At 37.5% G+C, this 15821-nt stretch overlaps 1 protein-coding gene across 6 annotated transcripts in view; it reads right to left on the bottom strand.

Moving 5' to 3' along the window:
- Positions 1-15821, bottom strand: part of IBTK (inhibitor of Bruton tyrosine kinase) — a 100062-nt gene that overhangs the window by 35898 nt on the left and 48343 nt on the right. For all 6 annotated transcript variants that reach the window (XM_072832246.1, XM_072832250.1, XM_072832248.1 and 3 more), the window contains 3 exons: positions 12616-12676; positions 11708-11829; positions 10138-10250 (listed from right to left, as the gene is read on the bottom strand). In XM_072832246.1, coding sequence (XP_072688347.1) covers positions 10138-10250; positions 11708-11829; positions 12616-12676 — 296 coding nt within the window. The remainder of the gene's footprint in view (positions 1-10137; positions 10251-11707; positions 11830-12615; positions 12677-15821) is intronic.

The following is a 15821-nucleotide window of genomic DNA, read 5'->3' as shown; positions in this document are numbered from 1 at the left end:
ATGTATATTCATTAGTACATTAGAGTCATTTCAAATATCAAAAGAAAAACCAGTAAACTTTTGCCTAAGTTCATGGTGTTTATGATCATCAAATTTCGTAGAATCTAAATGAGATAGCAAAAGAACTCATATATGAGCTATAACTAAAAGTAACTAAAAGTTTTACAAATGACTTAAGTAAAATATACCATCTTTTATACATTCAAATAAGTATTTTCTTTAAAGTAAATCACTTTGGGGGAGGGGCAGGATGGCGGAAGAGTAGGGTCTCCAAATCACCTGTCTCCACCAAATTACCTAGAAAACCTTCAAATTATCCTGAAAATCTATGAATTCGGCCTGAGAATTAAAGAGAGAACACCTGGAATGCTACAGTGAGAAGAGTTCGCGCTTCTACCAAGATAGGAAGACGGAAAAAAGAAATAAAGAAACAAAAGGCTTCCAAGGGGGAGGGGCCCCGCGAGGAGCCGGGCTGAGGCCGGGGCGAGTGTCCCCAGGACAGGAGAGCCCCGTCCCGGAGACACAGGAGCTGCACCAACCTTCCCCGGCGGAAAGGGGCTCGCAGGAAGTTGGAGCAGGACCCCAGGAGGGCGGGGATGCCCTCGGGCTCCCTGGGACAGTAACAGAGCAACTGCGCGCCCAGGAGAGTGCCCCGAGCTCCCTAAGGGCTGCAGCGCCCTAGGCGGGACCCTGGCGGACCGGGCTCGGGCGGCGGCTCAGCGGAGGAGGCTGCGGCCCAGGTCCGGAGCAGCTGGGAGGGGCTCGGATGGCAACTCCGCAGAGGGGGCTCCGCGGCCGGGAGCGAATCCAACAGCACAGGCCCCGGAGCACAGGGCGCCGGGACACAGCCCAGGATCCAGCCTCCCCCGGGGACAGAGGCCGGGAGAACCCAGGACAGCAAGGATGCTCCTGCCCCGAGCTGAGCAGATCAGAGGCCCCGCCCCGCAGCCTCCAGGCCCTGCAGACGGAGAGCTCCAGAGTTACTGCAGGGGCTGAATCCAGGTTTCCACAGCTGGCACCGCCACTGGGGCTGTTCCTCCAGGGGCCTCAAAGGGTAAACAACCCCCACTGAGCCCTGCACCAGGCAGGGGGCAGAGCAGCTCCCCCAGGTGCTAACACCTGAAAATCAGCACAACAGGCCCCTCCCCCAGAAGACCAGCTAGATGGACAAGTTCCAAGGCAAGTCAAGGGACTTAAAGTACACAGAATCAGAAGATACTCCACCGTGGTTCTTTTTTTCTTTTTTTTGTTGTTGTTGTTTTGTTTTGTTTTGCTTTTTGATTTCCTTCCCCCACCCCTTTTTTTCTTTCTTTTTCTTTCTCTTTTTCTTCCTCCTTTTTTTTTCTCTTTCTCTTTTCTTTCCTTCTTTCTCTCCTCTCTTTTTCTCCTTTTCCCAATACAACTTGCTTTTGGCCACTCTGCACTGAGCAAAGTGACTAGAAGGAAAACCTCACCTCAAAAGAAAGAATCAGAAACAGTCCTCTCTCCCACAGAGTTACAAAATCTGGATTACAATTCAATGTCAGAAAGCCAATTCAGAAGCACTATTATACAGCTACTGGTGGCTCTAGAAAAAAGCATAAAGGACTCAAGAGACTTCATGACTGCAGAATTTAGAGCTAATCAGGCAGAAATTAAAAATCTATTGAATGAGATGCAATCCAAACTAGAAGTCCTAACGACGAGGGTTAACAAGGTGGAAGAAAGAGTGAGTGACATAGAAGACAAGTTGATAGCAAAGAGGGAAACTGAGGAAAAAAGAGACAAACAATTAAAAGACCATGAAGATAGATTAAGGGAAATAAACGACAGCCTGAGGAAGAAAAACCTACGTTTAATTGGGGTTCCCGAGGGCGCCGAAAGGGACAGAGGGCCAGAATATGTATTTGAACAAATTCTAGCTGAAAACTTTCCGAATCTGGGAAGGGAAACAGGCATTCAGATCCAGGAAATAGAGAGATCCCCCCCCTAAAATCAATAAAAACCGTTCAACAGCTCGACATTTAATAGTGAAGCTTGCAAATTCCAAAGATAAAGAGAAGATCCTTAAAGCAGCAAGAGACAAGAAATCCCTGACTTTTATGGGGAGGAGTATTAGGGTAACAGCAGACCTCTCCACAGAGACCTGGCAGGCCAGAAAGACCTCTCCACAGAGACCTGGCAGGCCAGAAAGGGCTGGCAGGATATATTCAGGGTCCTAAATGAGAAGAACATGCAACCAAGAATACTTTATCCAGCAAGGCTCTCATTCAAAATGGAAGGAGAGATAAAGGGCTTCCAAGACAGGCAGCAACTGAAAGAATATGTGACCTCCAAACCAGCTCTGCAAGAAATTTTAAGGGGGACACTTAAAATTCCCCTTTAAGAAGTTGTTCAGTGGAACATTCCACAAAAACAAGGACTGAATAGATATCATGATGACACTAAACTCATATCTCTCAATAGTAACTCTGAACGTGAACGGGCTTAATGACCCCCTCAAAAGGCGCAGGGTTTCAGACTGGATAAAAAAGCAGGACCCATCTATTTGCTGTCTACAGGAGACTCATTTTAGACAGAAGGACACCTACAGCCTGAAAATAAAAGGTTGGAGAACCATTTACCATTCGAATGGTCCTCAAAAGAAAGCAGGGGTAGCCAACCTTGTATCAGATAAACTAAAATTTACCCTGAAGACTGTAGTGAGAGATAAAGAGGGACACTATATCATACTTAAAGGATCTATCCAACAAGAGGACTTAACAATCCTCAATATATATGCCCCGAATGTGGGAGCTGCCAAATATATAAATCAATTATTAACCAAAGTGAAGAAATACTTAGATAATAATACACTTATACTTGGTGACTTCAATCTAGCTCTTTCTATACTCGATAGGTCTTCTAAGCACAACATCTCCAAAGAAACGAGAGCTTTAAATGATACACTGGACCAGATGGATTTCACAGATATCTACAGAACTTTACATCCAAACTCAACTGAATATACATTCTTCTCAAGTGCACATGGAACTTTCTCCAGAATACCACATACTGGGTCACAAATCGGGTCTGAACCGATACCTAAAGATTGGGATCATCCCCTGCATATTCTCAGACCCTAATGCCTTGAAATTAGAACTAAATCACAACAAGAAGTTTGGAAGGACCTCAAACATGTGGAGGTTAAGGACCATCCTGCTAAAAGATGAAAGGGTCAACCAGGAAATTAAGGAAGAATAAAAAGACTCATGGAAACTAATGAGAATGAAGATACAACCGTTCAAAATCTTTGGGATGCAGCAAAAGCAGTCCTAAGGGGGAAATACATCGCAATACAAGCATCCATTCAAAAACTGGAAAGAACTCAAATACAAAAGCTAACCTTACACATAAAGGAGCTAGAGAAAAAAACAGCAAATAGATCCTACACCCAGGAGAAGAAGAGAGTTAATAAAAATTCGAGCAGAACTCAACGAAATCGAGACCAGAAGAACTGTGGAACAGATCAACAGAACCAGGAGTTGGTTCTTTGAAAGAATTAATAAGATAGATAAACCATTAGCCAGCCTTATTAAAAAGAAGACAGAGAAGACTCAAATTAATAAAATTATGAATGAGAAAGGAGAGATCACTACCAACACCAAGGAAATACAAACGATTTTAAAAACATATTATGAACAGCTATACACCAATAAATTAGGCAATCTAGAAGAAATGGACGCATTCCTGGAAAGCCACAAACTACCAAAACTGGAACAGGAAGAAATAGAAAACCTTAACAGGCCAATAACCAGGGAGGAAATTGAAGCAGTCATCAAAAACCTCCCAAGACACAAGAGTCCAGGGCCAGATGGCTTCCCAGGGGAATTCTATCAAACGTTTAAAGAAGAAACCATACCTATTCTCCTAAAGCTGTTTGGAAAGATAGAAAGACAGAAAGAGATGGAGTACTTCCAAATTCGTTCTATGAGGCCAGCACCACCTTAATTCCAAAACCAGACAAAGACCCCCCCCCCCCAATATCCCTGATGAACATGGATGCAAAAATTCTCAACAAGATACTGGCCAATAGGATCCAACAGTACATTAAGAAAATTATTCACCATGACCAAGTAGGATTTATCCCCGGGACACAAGGCTGGTTCAACACCTGTAAAACAATCAATGTGATTCATCATATCAGCAAGAGAAAAACCAAGAACCATATGATCCTCTCATTAGATGCAGAGAAAGCATTTGACAAAATACAGCATCCATTCCTGATCAAAACTCTTCAGAGTGTAGGAATAGAGGGAACATTCCTCAACATCTTAAAAACCATCTACAAAAAGCCCACAGCAAATATCATTCTCAATGGGGAAGCACTGGGAGCCTTTCCCCTAAGATCAGGAACAAGACAGGGATGTCCACTCTCACCACTGCTATTCAACATAGTACTGGAAGTCCTAGCCTCAGCAATCAGGTAACAAAAAAGACATTAAAGGCATTCAAATTGGCAAAGAAGTCAAACTCTCCCTCTTCGCGATGACATGATACTCTACATAGAAAACCCACAAGACTCCACCTCAAGATTGCTAGAACTCATACAGCAATTCAGTAGCATGGCAGGATACAAAATCAATGCCCAGAAATCAGTGGCATTTCTATACACTAACAATGAGACTGAAGAAAGAGAAATTAAGGAGTCAATCCCATTTACAATTGCACCCAAAAGCATAAGATACCTAGGAATAAACCTAACCAAAGATGTAAAGGATCTATACCCTCAAAACTATAAAACACTTCTGAAAGAAATTGAGGAAGACCCAAAGAGATGGAAAAATATGCCATGCTCGTGGATTGGCAGAATTAATATTGTGAAAATGTCAATGTTACCCAGGGCAATATACACGTTTAATGCAATCCCTGGGGATCCCTGGGTGGCGCAGCGGTTTGGCGCCTGCCTTTGGCCCAGGGCGCGATCCTGGAGACCCGGGATCGAATCCCACATCGGGCTCCCTGTGCATGGAGCCTGCTTCTCCCTCTGCCTATGTCTCTGCCTCTCTCTGTGACTATCATAAATAAATAAAAATTAAAAAAAAAATAAATAAAAATAATGCAATCCCTGTCAAAATATCATGGACTTTCTTCAGAGAGTTTGAACAAATTATTTTAAGATTTGTGTGGAATCAGAAAAGACCCCGAATAGCCAGGGGAATTTTAAAAAAGAAAACCATATCTGGGGGCATCACAATGCCAGATTTCAGGTTGAATTACAAAGCTGTGGTCATCAAGACAGTGTGGTACTGGCACAAAAACAGACACATAGATCAATGGAACAGAGAACCCAGAAGTGGACCCTGAACTTTATGGTCAACTAATATTCGATAAAGGAGGAAAGACTATCCATTGGAAGAAAGACATTCTCTTCAATAAATGGTGCTGGGAAAATTGGACATCCACATGCAGAAGAATGAAACTAGACCACTCTCTTTCACCATACACAAAGATAAACTCAAAATGGATGAAAGATCTAAATGTGAGACAAGATTCCATCAAAATCCTAGAGAAGAACACAGGCAACACCCTTTTTGAACTCGGCCACAGTAACTTCTTGCAAGATACATCCACGAAGGCAAAAGAAACAAAAGCAAAAATGAACTATTGGGACTTCATCAAGATAAGAAGCTTTTGCACAGCAAAGGATACAGTCGACAAAACTCAAAGACAACCTACAGAATGGGAGAAGATATTTGCAAATGACATATCAGATAAAGGGCTAGTTTCCAAGATCTATAAAGAACTTATTAAACTCAACACCAAAGAAACAAACAATCCAATCATGAAATGGGCAAAAGACATGAACAGAAATCTCACAGAGGAAGACATAGACATGGCCAACATGCATATAAGAAAATGCTCTGCATCACTTGCCATCAGGGAAATACAAATCGAAACCACAATGAGATACCACCTCACACCAGTGAGAATGGGGAAAATTAACAAGGCAGGAAACCACAAATGTTGGAGAGGATGCGGAGAAAAGGGAACTGTGAACTGGTACAGCCACTCTGGAAAACTGTGGAGGTTCCTCAAAGAGTTAAAAATAGACCTGCCCTACGACCCAGCAATTGCACTGTTGGGGATTTACCCCAAAGATACAGATGCAATGAAACGCTGGGACACCTGCACCCCGATGTTTATAGCAGCAATGGCCACAATAGCCAAACTGTGGAAGGAGCCTCGGTGTCCATCGAAAGATGAGTGGATAAAGAAGATGTGGTTTATGTATACAATGGAATATTACTCAGCTATTAGAAATGACAAATACCCACAATTTGCTTCAACGTGGATGGAACTGGAGGGTATTATGCTGAGTGAAGTAAGTCAATCGGAGAAGGACAAACATTATATGTTCTCATTCATTTGGGGAATATAAATAATAGTGAAAGGGAATAGAAGGGAAGGGAGAAGAAATGTGTGGGAAATATCAGAAAGGGAGACAGAACGTAAAGACTGCTAACTCTGGGAAACGAACTAGGGGTGGTAGAAGGGGAGGAGGGCGGGGGGTGGGAGTGATTGGGTGACGGGCACTGGGGGTTATTCTGTATGTTGGTAAATTGAACACCAATAAAAAATAAATTAAAAAATAATAAAGTAAATCACTTTGACAAGATATATGCTTTTTTTACTGCTAAAACAGTCTGAAAGCAACGTTCAGCAACGCCCCCCCCAATCTTTTCAATGTTTTTATGAGCAGCAAAATTTTTTTAAAAGATTTATTTATTCATTTATTCATTTTAGAGAGAGAACATAACCAGGAGGGGCAGAGGGAAAGGGATAGAGAATCCCAGGCTGACTCCACACTGAGCATGGAGCCTGAGATCTCACAACCCTGAGATCATGACCTGAGCTGAAACAAAGAGTCAAGTGCTAGCCACCTAGGGGCCCCAGTAGCAATTTTTTATCTTAAAGAGCATATTTAATGCCAGAATGCTCCCAAAAGTCAATTAGAAATAAATCTAATGAATAAAGGGGATATTTTAAAGTAGACAACAATTATTTTTAATATAAAACATTTTCACAGAATGTCTTTTGTCTAACGTTAAGAGATCAACACAAATAAATTTACTTCCAAACAGGACTTTTTTGGCCCCCAACTAAATTTGACTTTTCAATCATTATCTACTTTGGCCACAGAGTGGTACAGCATAAAGAATACAGAATTGGAATTGAAAAAATAAATTCTATTTCTGTCTGTACTTCAAATCACTGAAGTTTTCTGAGCTTATTTCCTCAGGTTTAAAGGAAGGGACATAAATTAGTTTTCACTATTAATGTCTCTCCCAGCTCTGAAATGCTAAGATTCTAGCATACGTACTAATAATACCACTATTTAAAGCAAATCAACTAGGGGCACCTGGGTGGCTCAGTCAGCTAAGCTGGAAGAGTCTTGATCTCCGCTCAGGTCATGATCTCAGGGTCCTGGGATCTGGCCCCACATCAGGCTCTGTATGCAGTACAGAGTCTGTCCTTTTCCCTCTTCTTTTGTTCCCTCATCCCTCATGGCCTCTCAAACAAACAAACAAATCCAAATACCTGCTTTTGTCCTAAGTCTTTTAGGTAACTGGAAAATCACTAGTCTCATGACTGTCTATCCATTTATTCATCTTTACATGTGTCTACCCATGTGTCCTTCTAAGGACTAGAGGTTAACTCATGTAACACAGAGAACACAAAATCACAGAATTTTACGTCATGAAAGGTCCTAAAACAGGAATGAGATGTAGTGAATGCAAAAGATCTATCGTCAGCGCTTCAATCAACCAATTTAGATATAGTATCTTTTTTTATATCTTCTTTTTGTTACCTGAAACAATTATTCTTGACATTATTTATCCTTTGAACATTACCAAACACATCAAGTACCTCACTTGTAGACGATGTTAAACATAAAAAGATACTCTTTCTCTGCCCTGAATGAAACTTTTTTTTTCCACCCACCGGGACACAAACAGTATGCACTTGTATTTTTTGAAGTACCTTATCAGGCTGACTGACTATGAAAATACTGCTGATAGAAATTATACCTATTTATGTCTTATTGCCATAGACATACATACCATTCTTTAAAGCCATACTGTAGTCTCATTATTTTATGGTCACACTTCCATATTTTCATCTAAAGAAACTATTAACTATTAAGAAACTATTAGATAGTTTAATCTGGATCTAATCAGATAAATCTATAATGTGGAATAATAGTCTATACCACTGATCTGAACTTTTGAAAACAAAACAGAAAGATATGAGAGGTGCTGCAATAATTAAGAGACATTAATAAGCAAAGGCAATGTCTATCTTCATAAGATACCAGGTCATTTTTAAGGATAAAACACAAAAGGCTATAAAAGTATTCTTAAACTATTAGGGATAGATATCTGGATAGAGACTATAATTCTAGGTAATATTAGTGAATTAATGTTAATTGTCTTAGATGTGATAATGATATTATAGATGTGAAAACAATATTGTGGTTATGTAGAATATCCTTATTCTTAGGAGATTCATATAAGTATTAATTCATATCAAACTGTCATGCCTACAACTTCCAAGTGGATCTATAAAAAAGTGTATAGAGGGATGCCTGGGTGGCTCAGTGGTTGAGCGCCTGCCTTCAGCCCAGGGCATGATCCTGGATTCCCGGGATCATGTTCCACATCGGCTCCCTGCATGGAATCTGGTTCTCTCTGCCCATGTCTCTGCCTCTCTGTCTCTCATGAAAAAGTAAATAAAATCTTTTAAAAAAAATGTACAGAATGCCTGGAGGATAAGGGAAGAGAGCATGCAACAGAAAGTCTGTTAGAAAACATGTGGTAAGAGGCTAACAATCTGAATGAAAGTTATATATACAATTTTTTTCAAAATAAACTGGGAAAAAAAATTTAGAAAAACTACATAACCTTTACTTTCAAATAGCTCACATAATGCACAGATATGAAATGTGTTATATTATATCACTGGATTATAACCTAATGCAAATGAAGGGCATCTTGCTTGGAGCACTGATATATAAATGAAATGGATCTATATGATAAGAGTATCTCTGTCATGCTTTGCCTATCTCTAACTCTCTATGCCACTAGACAGGGTAGTTTTTCTAAAAAATTTTAACCACTCACATCATATGCCTTAAAAATCCATTAACTAGGGGCACCTGAGTGGCTCAGTTGGTCAAGTGTCCAACTCTTCATTTCAGCTCAGGTTGTGATCTTAGGGTTGTGAAATCAAACCCCACATTGGGCTCTGTGCTGGGTCAGTCAAAAAAAAAAAAAAAAAAGCCCATCAACTACCCATAGCCTTCAGAATAAAATTCAAATTCCTTAGTTTAGCATAAAATACCTCCTATATCTGACCAGTTTTTGACTACCACCTATATGCACATACTCCATATGGCTGAGTCATGCTAAACCATAGGCATAAGAAATTTGCAGTTCTTTCTAGGGCCTCTAGTCTTGGGAGCATATTGCCCCTTTTGCTTAGTATGTCTATCAGCCTGCCTCCTTTTCTTGGCCAACTCCTCATTCTTCAAGATCCAACTCACATATCATTTTCCTCTAAGAAGTCTTCCCTGATCTTCTTAGACTAATATGGGCTCTTCTTTTGTGTTTCCAAAGCAAACTTCAATCAGATTATTAAAATATACTATCAAAAAAATAAAATAGGGCAGCCCGGGTGGCTTAGCGGTTTAGTGCCACCTTCAGCCCAGGGCGTGATCCTGGAGACTGGGGATCGAGTCCCGCGTCGGGCTCCTTGCATGGAGCCTGCTTCTCTCTCTGCCTGTGTCTCTGCCTCTGTGTGTGTGTATCTCTCATGAATAAATAAATAAAATCTTTAAAAAAATAAAAATAAATAAAATAAAATAAAATAAAATAAAATAAAATATAAAATAAAATAATAAAATAAAATAAAATAAAATAAAATAAAATAAAATAAAATAAAATAATAAAATAAAATATACTATCATTTTCTGTAGCCTCCCTAAGACAAAGACTATTTTCTATTGCAGTAGGCCTGGCAAATGACATGCAATAGTATTTAATATGTGTTAAATGAATTAGGTAACAGACTTGAAAGATTAGATCAGGAAATAAATCCTAAGACACTTTCACTAACCTGTAGATGGTGGACTCTGAATAACATCTGAAAGGTTATAACCTCCAGAACTATCTGAACGCTTACGCGGCTTCTTTTTTGCTTTTGTTTTTGCCTTCTTGAACATACTTTCCCTATGAAAAAGAGCAAATATATAAAATGCATTTTTTAGAAATAAGTTACGGATTAACAACAGAACTACAAATTCTGAGTATATATAGCATTTTAGTCAAACAGAGAACACAAAAATATGCATGTTCTATTTGCATTTATCTATGTGGCCCAGAGCAAATTACTCTGTTTCAATGAACCTCAGTGTGATACTCTTAACTTGTTCTAACTCTACTATTTCTGTAAAATAAGATCGTATATAGGAAAATAATTTGAAAAGTAAAATCAGTTATCAGAAACTTTAAGCAATCCAAATGCTAACAAACTCCAGAAAAAGGGTTAAAAAAGACCTCTGGAACCCAAGAGCAGTTTCTCAGTGAGCTATACAGTATACATAGTAAGTGACTTGAATGCCTAAAGATTTTAACAAGTCATTTATCAAGTAGAGGAAAGTAATTCTGTAACCAGTTGATAAAGGAGCCTAACACCCAGATTGGAAATTCTAAATTCGGCTTGTCAAATGGTTGGCTACACTATAGGGAGATACTGTAGAACCTGGGATATTTTGTTGGAGGATTTCCAAATGTCAGTCACTGTAGGTCCTATCTTGAACCAGTAAGGTTCTCTATAGAGAAAATTTTATATAGAGAGCTGATGCACTCCTCTTAGGTTCAAACTCTCCAGAGGGCAAATATTTCTGCCAAGAAAAGGGCACAGGAGGGGCAATCACTTGGTTGAATGGGGTTCAGAAAGAGATCATGCTCTTTGAAAGAATCTCAAGGGATGCCTGGGTGGCTCAGCGGCTGAGAGTCTGCCTTTGGCTCAGGGCATGGTTCTGGAGTCCCGGGATCAAGTCCCACATCAGGCTTCCTGCATATGGAGCCTGCTTCTCCCTCTGCCTGTGTCTCTGCCCCTCTCTCTCTCTCATGAATAAATAAATAAAATCTTAAAAAAAAGAAAAAAAAAGAATCTCAAAAAATGCTCTTTTCCAAATCTAGTCACTTAACCTGGTTGTCATAAACCTGGTACCTCTAATTTTTAAGCCTTTCTGGAATTTTGCTTTAGTTTTCTTTTTGTTCTAAGTCATTACACTCTCAGCAACCACTTTCCAACTTCCAAAACTGTACATCTCCTAACTGCTGTTTTCTCCTTTCCTGTTCTCCCTGCTCTAGTGCAATATGCCTTTCTTATTTCTTTATCATAATTTCAGCAGGGTTTGGGAAGGTAGCTAAGATAAATGCACTTATTCAATTTGACATTTTAATTTGAAAGCTGTATTCCTTCTATATTTATACTTAATTTTGTTACATCTGTAAACAGTTATACACTTACTTTCTTATAATAAGTCTAAGATAAATATAAATATATACTTATGTCAGGATTCTCCAATTTTTCTTTTTCAGTATAAAGCTGTTAAGAGTGTCAAAGATTGAGGAGGGGGAGAGGAAGGAGAGGAGGGAAGAAGAGAAACAGAGCTTACGAATAATTTTGTTCCATATTTATTTCTTCTTTCAAAAAGACATCTCCATCTTCTACTTCCAAATAGCTAATATCTGGTCCATCTTGGTATGGTGTAATGACTCTTCTATCCATTGCTGGAATCTATTTATATTTTAAAAAAAAAGAAAAAAGAAAAAGGTGTTCCTTTTTAAATACAAGATTTGTAAAGACTTTTAAAATAATAGGTAAATCCCACTTGTTTATATTGATATGTGGTTACATTAACAAGGAAAAGTCTACAATGCCTAATGACTTCCAAAGTCCAAGGTTTACAACAATGGAAAGAAATTGGTTAGATTTATTCATTTATTCCAAAAAACTGTCCAAAAAAAAAAAAGCTCCATCTTATTATCACATACAAATTAATTCATTTCTTAGGGATCATGTGAATCCTTATTTTTGTACTATCCTAAACTTTGGTATAGTAACAAATAATGAAAGACTCAAAAAGCTTTCAATAACTTTCATTTAGAAAGGAATTAAAATAGGGATGCCTGGGTGGCTCAGCAGTTGAGTGCCTGCCTTCGGCCCAGGGTGTGATCCTGGAGTCCCAGGATCAAGTACCACATTGGGCTCCTTGCATGAAGCCTGCTTCTCCCTCTGCCTGTATCTCTGCCTCTCTGTCTCTCATGAATAAATAAATAAAATCTTTAAAAAAAAAAAAAAAAAGGAAGGAATTAAAATAGATAATTTTATCATTGAATACTTTCAATTTTTGATTATCACACTAATCTGTGGGATCTATAAAAAAAATTATGTCCTCATTTTTAAAAGATCCTAATATATTAGAATTCATTAGGAAATTATTCCATTGAGAAGTGTGACCTAATATAATATAGTACTACTTTGGTTTTATTATATTATTGGAAAAAAAATAATAAACCTTACCATTTTTCTATAAAACACAGAAAGATCCTTCAAAACATCATCACTTAAAACATCAAGAGACCTAAAAAATAAGATAAAAAATTCTATCTTGAGGACTTAATTTACATTGCTGAATAAGTAACAGTTATTTTTAAAATCAATATGCCAGCTATTACAAATTCTTTTTGGAAGTATATATAGTTATATATTTTAAATGAACCACATTATATATATACAAGTACCTTCAATAAAACAACTCTTAGAAAGGATTTTTCTATCACTCATTTATATCATAGCAAAATACTATAGTTCTTCCTCAACATCCCAATAAATCATAAATTAAAAATCTCTTATGTCAAAAATACATTTAATATACCTACCTATTGGACATCACAGCTTAGTCTAAACTACCTTAAATGTGCGCAGAACATATACATTAGCTTACAGTTGGCCAAAATCATCTAATGTAAAGCCTATTTCATAACAAAATATTGAATATCTTATGTAATTTATTAATTACTGTACTGAAAATATTAAACAAGTGTGTCAGTTGTTTACACCCTTGTGACCCTATGTGTCACTGGGAACTGTGGCTCCCAGCCCAGGATCACCAGAGAATATCGTACTACTTATCACTAGCATGGAGAAAAGATCAAAATTCAAACTTTGCAGTACAGTTTCTACTGAATGTGTATCACTTTCACACCACTGTAAAGTGGAAAAATCCTAAGTCAAATCATGGAAAGTCAGGGGTTACACATATTCATTTTCCAACCTTCCAATCTTTAACTACAAAAGGAACACTATATTGACATAATACAATGGCCTGATACCTGAATTTTATCTAGAACTATCACTCACAGTTACCTGAATGCCTCTGAGCAATGCACTTCACTTCTTTGGACTTTAGTATGTTCACGACATATAAAATAATGTTTGGACTAGATCAGTTGCATTCAAAGTAGATTTCAAGGAACTCTCAAGTTCCAAAGAGATAATTTTAAGGCATCAGTGAAAAAGTTTACATTTTAAAATATATTTAAACTATTTTTACAAGTGCAAAACAACTTGTCTATTCTGTAAAATATCAGTTTTTAACATTTTAACGATAATTAACTTGTGATGTTCTATCAGTTTCGGTGTAGCTCTCCTTTTTGAACATCTCTACATATTTATCTACACTCCTAGGAAACATATTTGATAAGGAATAATTATATCTGTACAATCTTTGTTTTAATCTGAGTTACACATATCTATTCATGTAAAATTACACAAGTAGACATCACCACAGCACATGTGTCTTTTTTAATGGTTCACCTGACTAACCTGTCACAACATAACAATTGAACAATGGCAGTGAGACACATCATTTTCCAATATGATATTTATAGATAGATTTGGTACTTATTTTGCATTTTGGTTGATTCTTATCTGACAAACTGAATGAGCTTAATTTGGCAAGCAAAAACTGCTTTGATTACAATTATTAATATAAGATCAGCAAAGAAATTTATTACGAAACCCTAGCCAGGTTCTGATACTAAAATACTATTGGCATTTTAAAATCACATTGTCTGTTATCCCATAACATTAATTTGCATTTGAAAAGCATTTTCTACAAAATAACAAAGCATTATACTATGAAAAGAATTTCCTCTGAATTGAACTATATGTAACAATTATTAAGAATCTGTTAGTGATTCACCTAAAAATCAGAACCTTTTATTTCAATCATATTTTAACATTAGTTTCATTAAAGATTATCCTGTCTTTGAAAGGTAAGATATCAAAAACCTGTTACCATTTATAATAAATTAAATGGATCAAGATTTTGATTGCCAAAAAAGGGTTCCTGCATTTTCTCATCAGTAATAAGAGGATATAAACAGAATCTACTTCTTCAGAAGGTTTTCATGAAAATCAAATGAGATCTACATAATACTTTTTGAATGCTCCCTGGCACATAGTATTTGCTATCATTATTATGACTAAGAAAAATACGGCGGCGCCTGGGTGGCTCAGTGGGTTAAAAGTGTCATGCCTTAGGTCATGATCCAGAAGTCCAGGGATCGAGCCCATCATCAGGCTCCATGCTAAGCGGGGAGTCTGCTTCTCCCTCTGCTCCCCACCCCACTCATACTCTTTCTCACTCTCTCAATTAAAAAAAATAATAATAATAAATAAATAAATAAATGATACTAAAGCTTCAAAAATGCAAACTGAAAAAAATGCAAATTGACTCATCTAAAACTTCTATGTTCACCAAAACATTTTTTCTCACCGACTTTGTAGTAATAGAAATTTGACCTTATGTTAAATAAATCTGTAAACTTATTTCCTTAAACAATTCCACTAAGACAGTTGAAAACATGGGATAAAATTTCCAAGATCCCTGATTCTAAAAAAATCTAATAACTCCTAAATTATTAGCATTAAATTTTTCTAATCCAAGTAAACATCCATAATATGAAATACTAGCTTATAAAAAGAGTGTATATATTTAGCCGATTGTTTTATGTAAAATGTGTCACTTTTTATAAGAATCATTTCATTATTCATTGATTCCAACATAAAGACTTGAATATTCATCAAGCTTGCAACAAAATAAACCAACTAAATTTTCAGGCCATCTGCTGGGCCTAAGATTGACTAAGGAAGCAATATGTAATATAAGAAATATCCAAAGAGAGGGGCAGCCCGGGTGGCTCAGCGGTTTAGTGCCGCCTTCAGCCCAGGGCCTGATCCTGGAGACCGGAGATGGAGTCCCACATCAGGCTCCCTGCGTGGAGCCTGTTTCTCCCTCTGCCTGTGTCTCTGCCTCTTTCTCTCTCTCTCTCTCTCTGTCTCTCATGAATAAATATATAAAAATCTTAAAAAAAAAAAAAAGAAAAAAGAAAAGAAATATCCAAAGAGAAAAATACAAGGAGAAAAGGAAATAAACTAATAACAAATTTTTCACATGCTTACATGTCAATTAAATGTTATCCTATTTAGTATTACAGTTTCCAAAAGCCAAAGTAACATTGCTACCTTTTTTTTTTTACAACTTTACAGTTGTAAATCAACCCAGACAAGAGATATGTACACTATAAAAAATATACTAGTAATAATATTTTTTTCATGAATTTCCAACAAGACTGTAAGCTCTCCACTGAGTCCAAGGATTTTGTCTGTTTTGTTGACAGTTGTATCTTAGCAGTAGCTGGCATATATGAGGCACTTAAATA

Source organism: Canis lupus, chromosome 7 (genome assembly GCF_048164855.1).
Source record: "Canis lupus baileyi chromosome 7, mCanLup2.hap1, whole genome shotgun sequence".
Lineage (NCBI taxonomy): Eukaryota > Metazoa > Chordata > Mammalia > Carnivora > Canidae > Canis > Canis lupus.
This window is presented reverse-complemented; position numbering and strand designations above follow the sequence as displayed.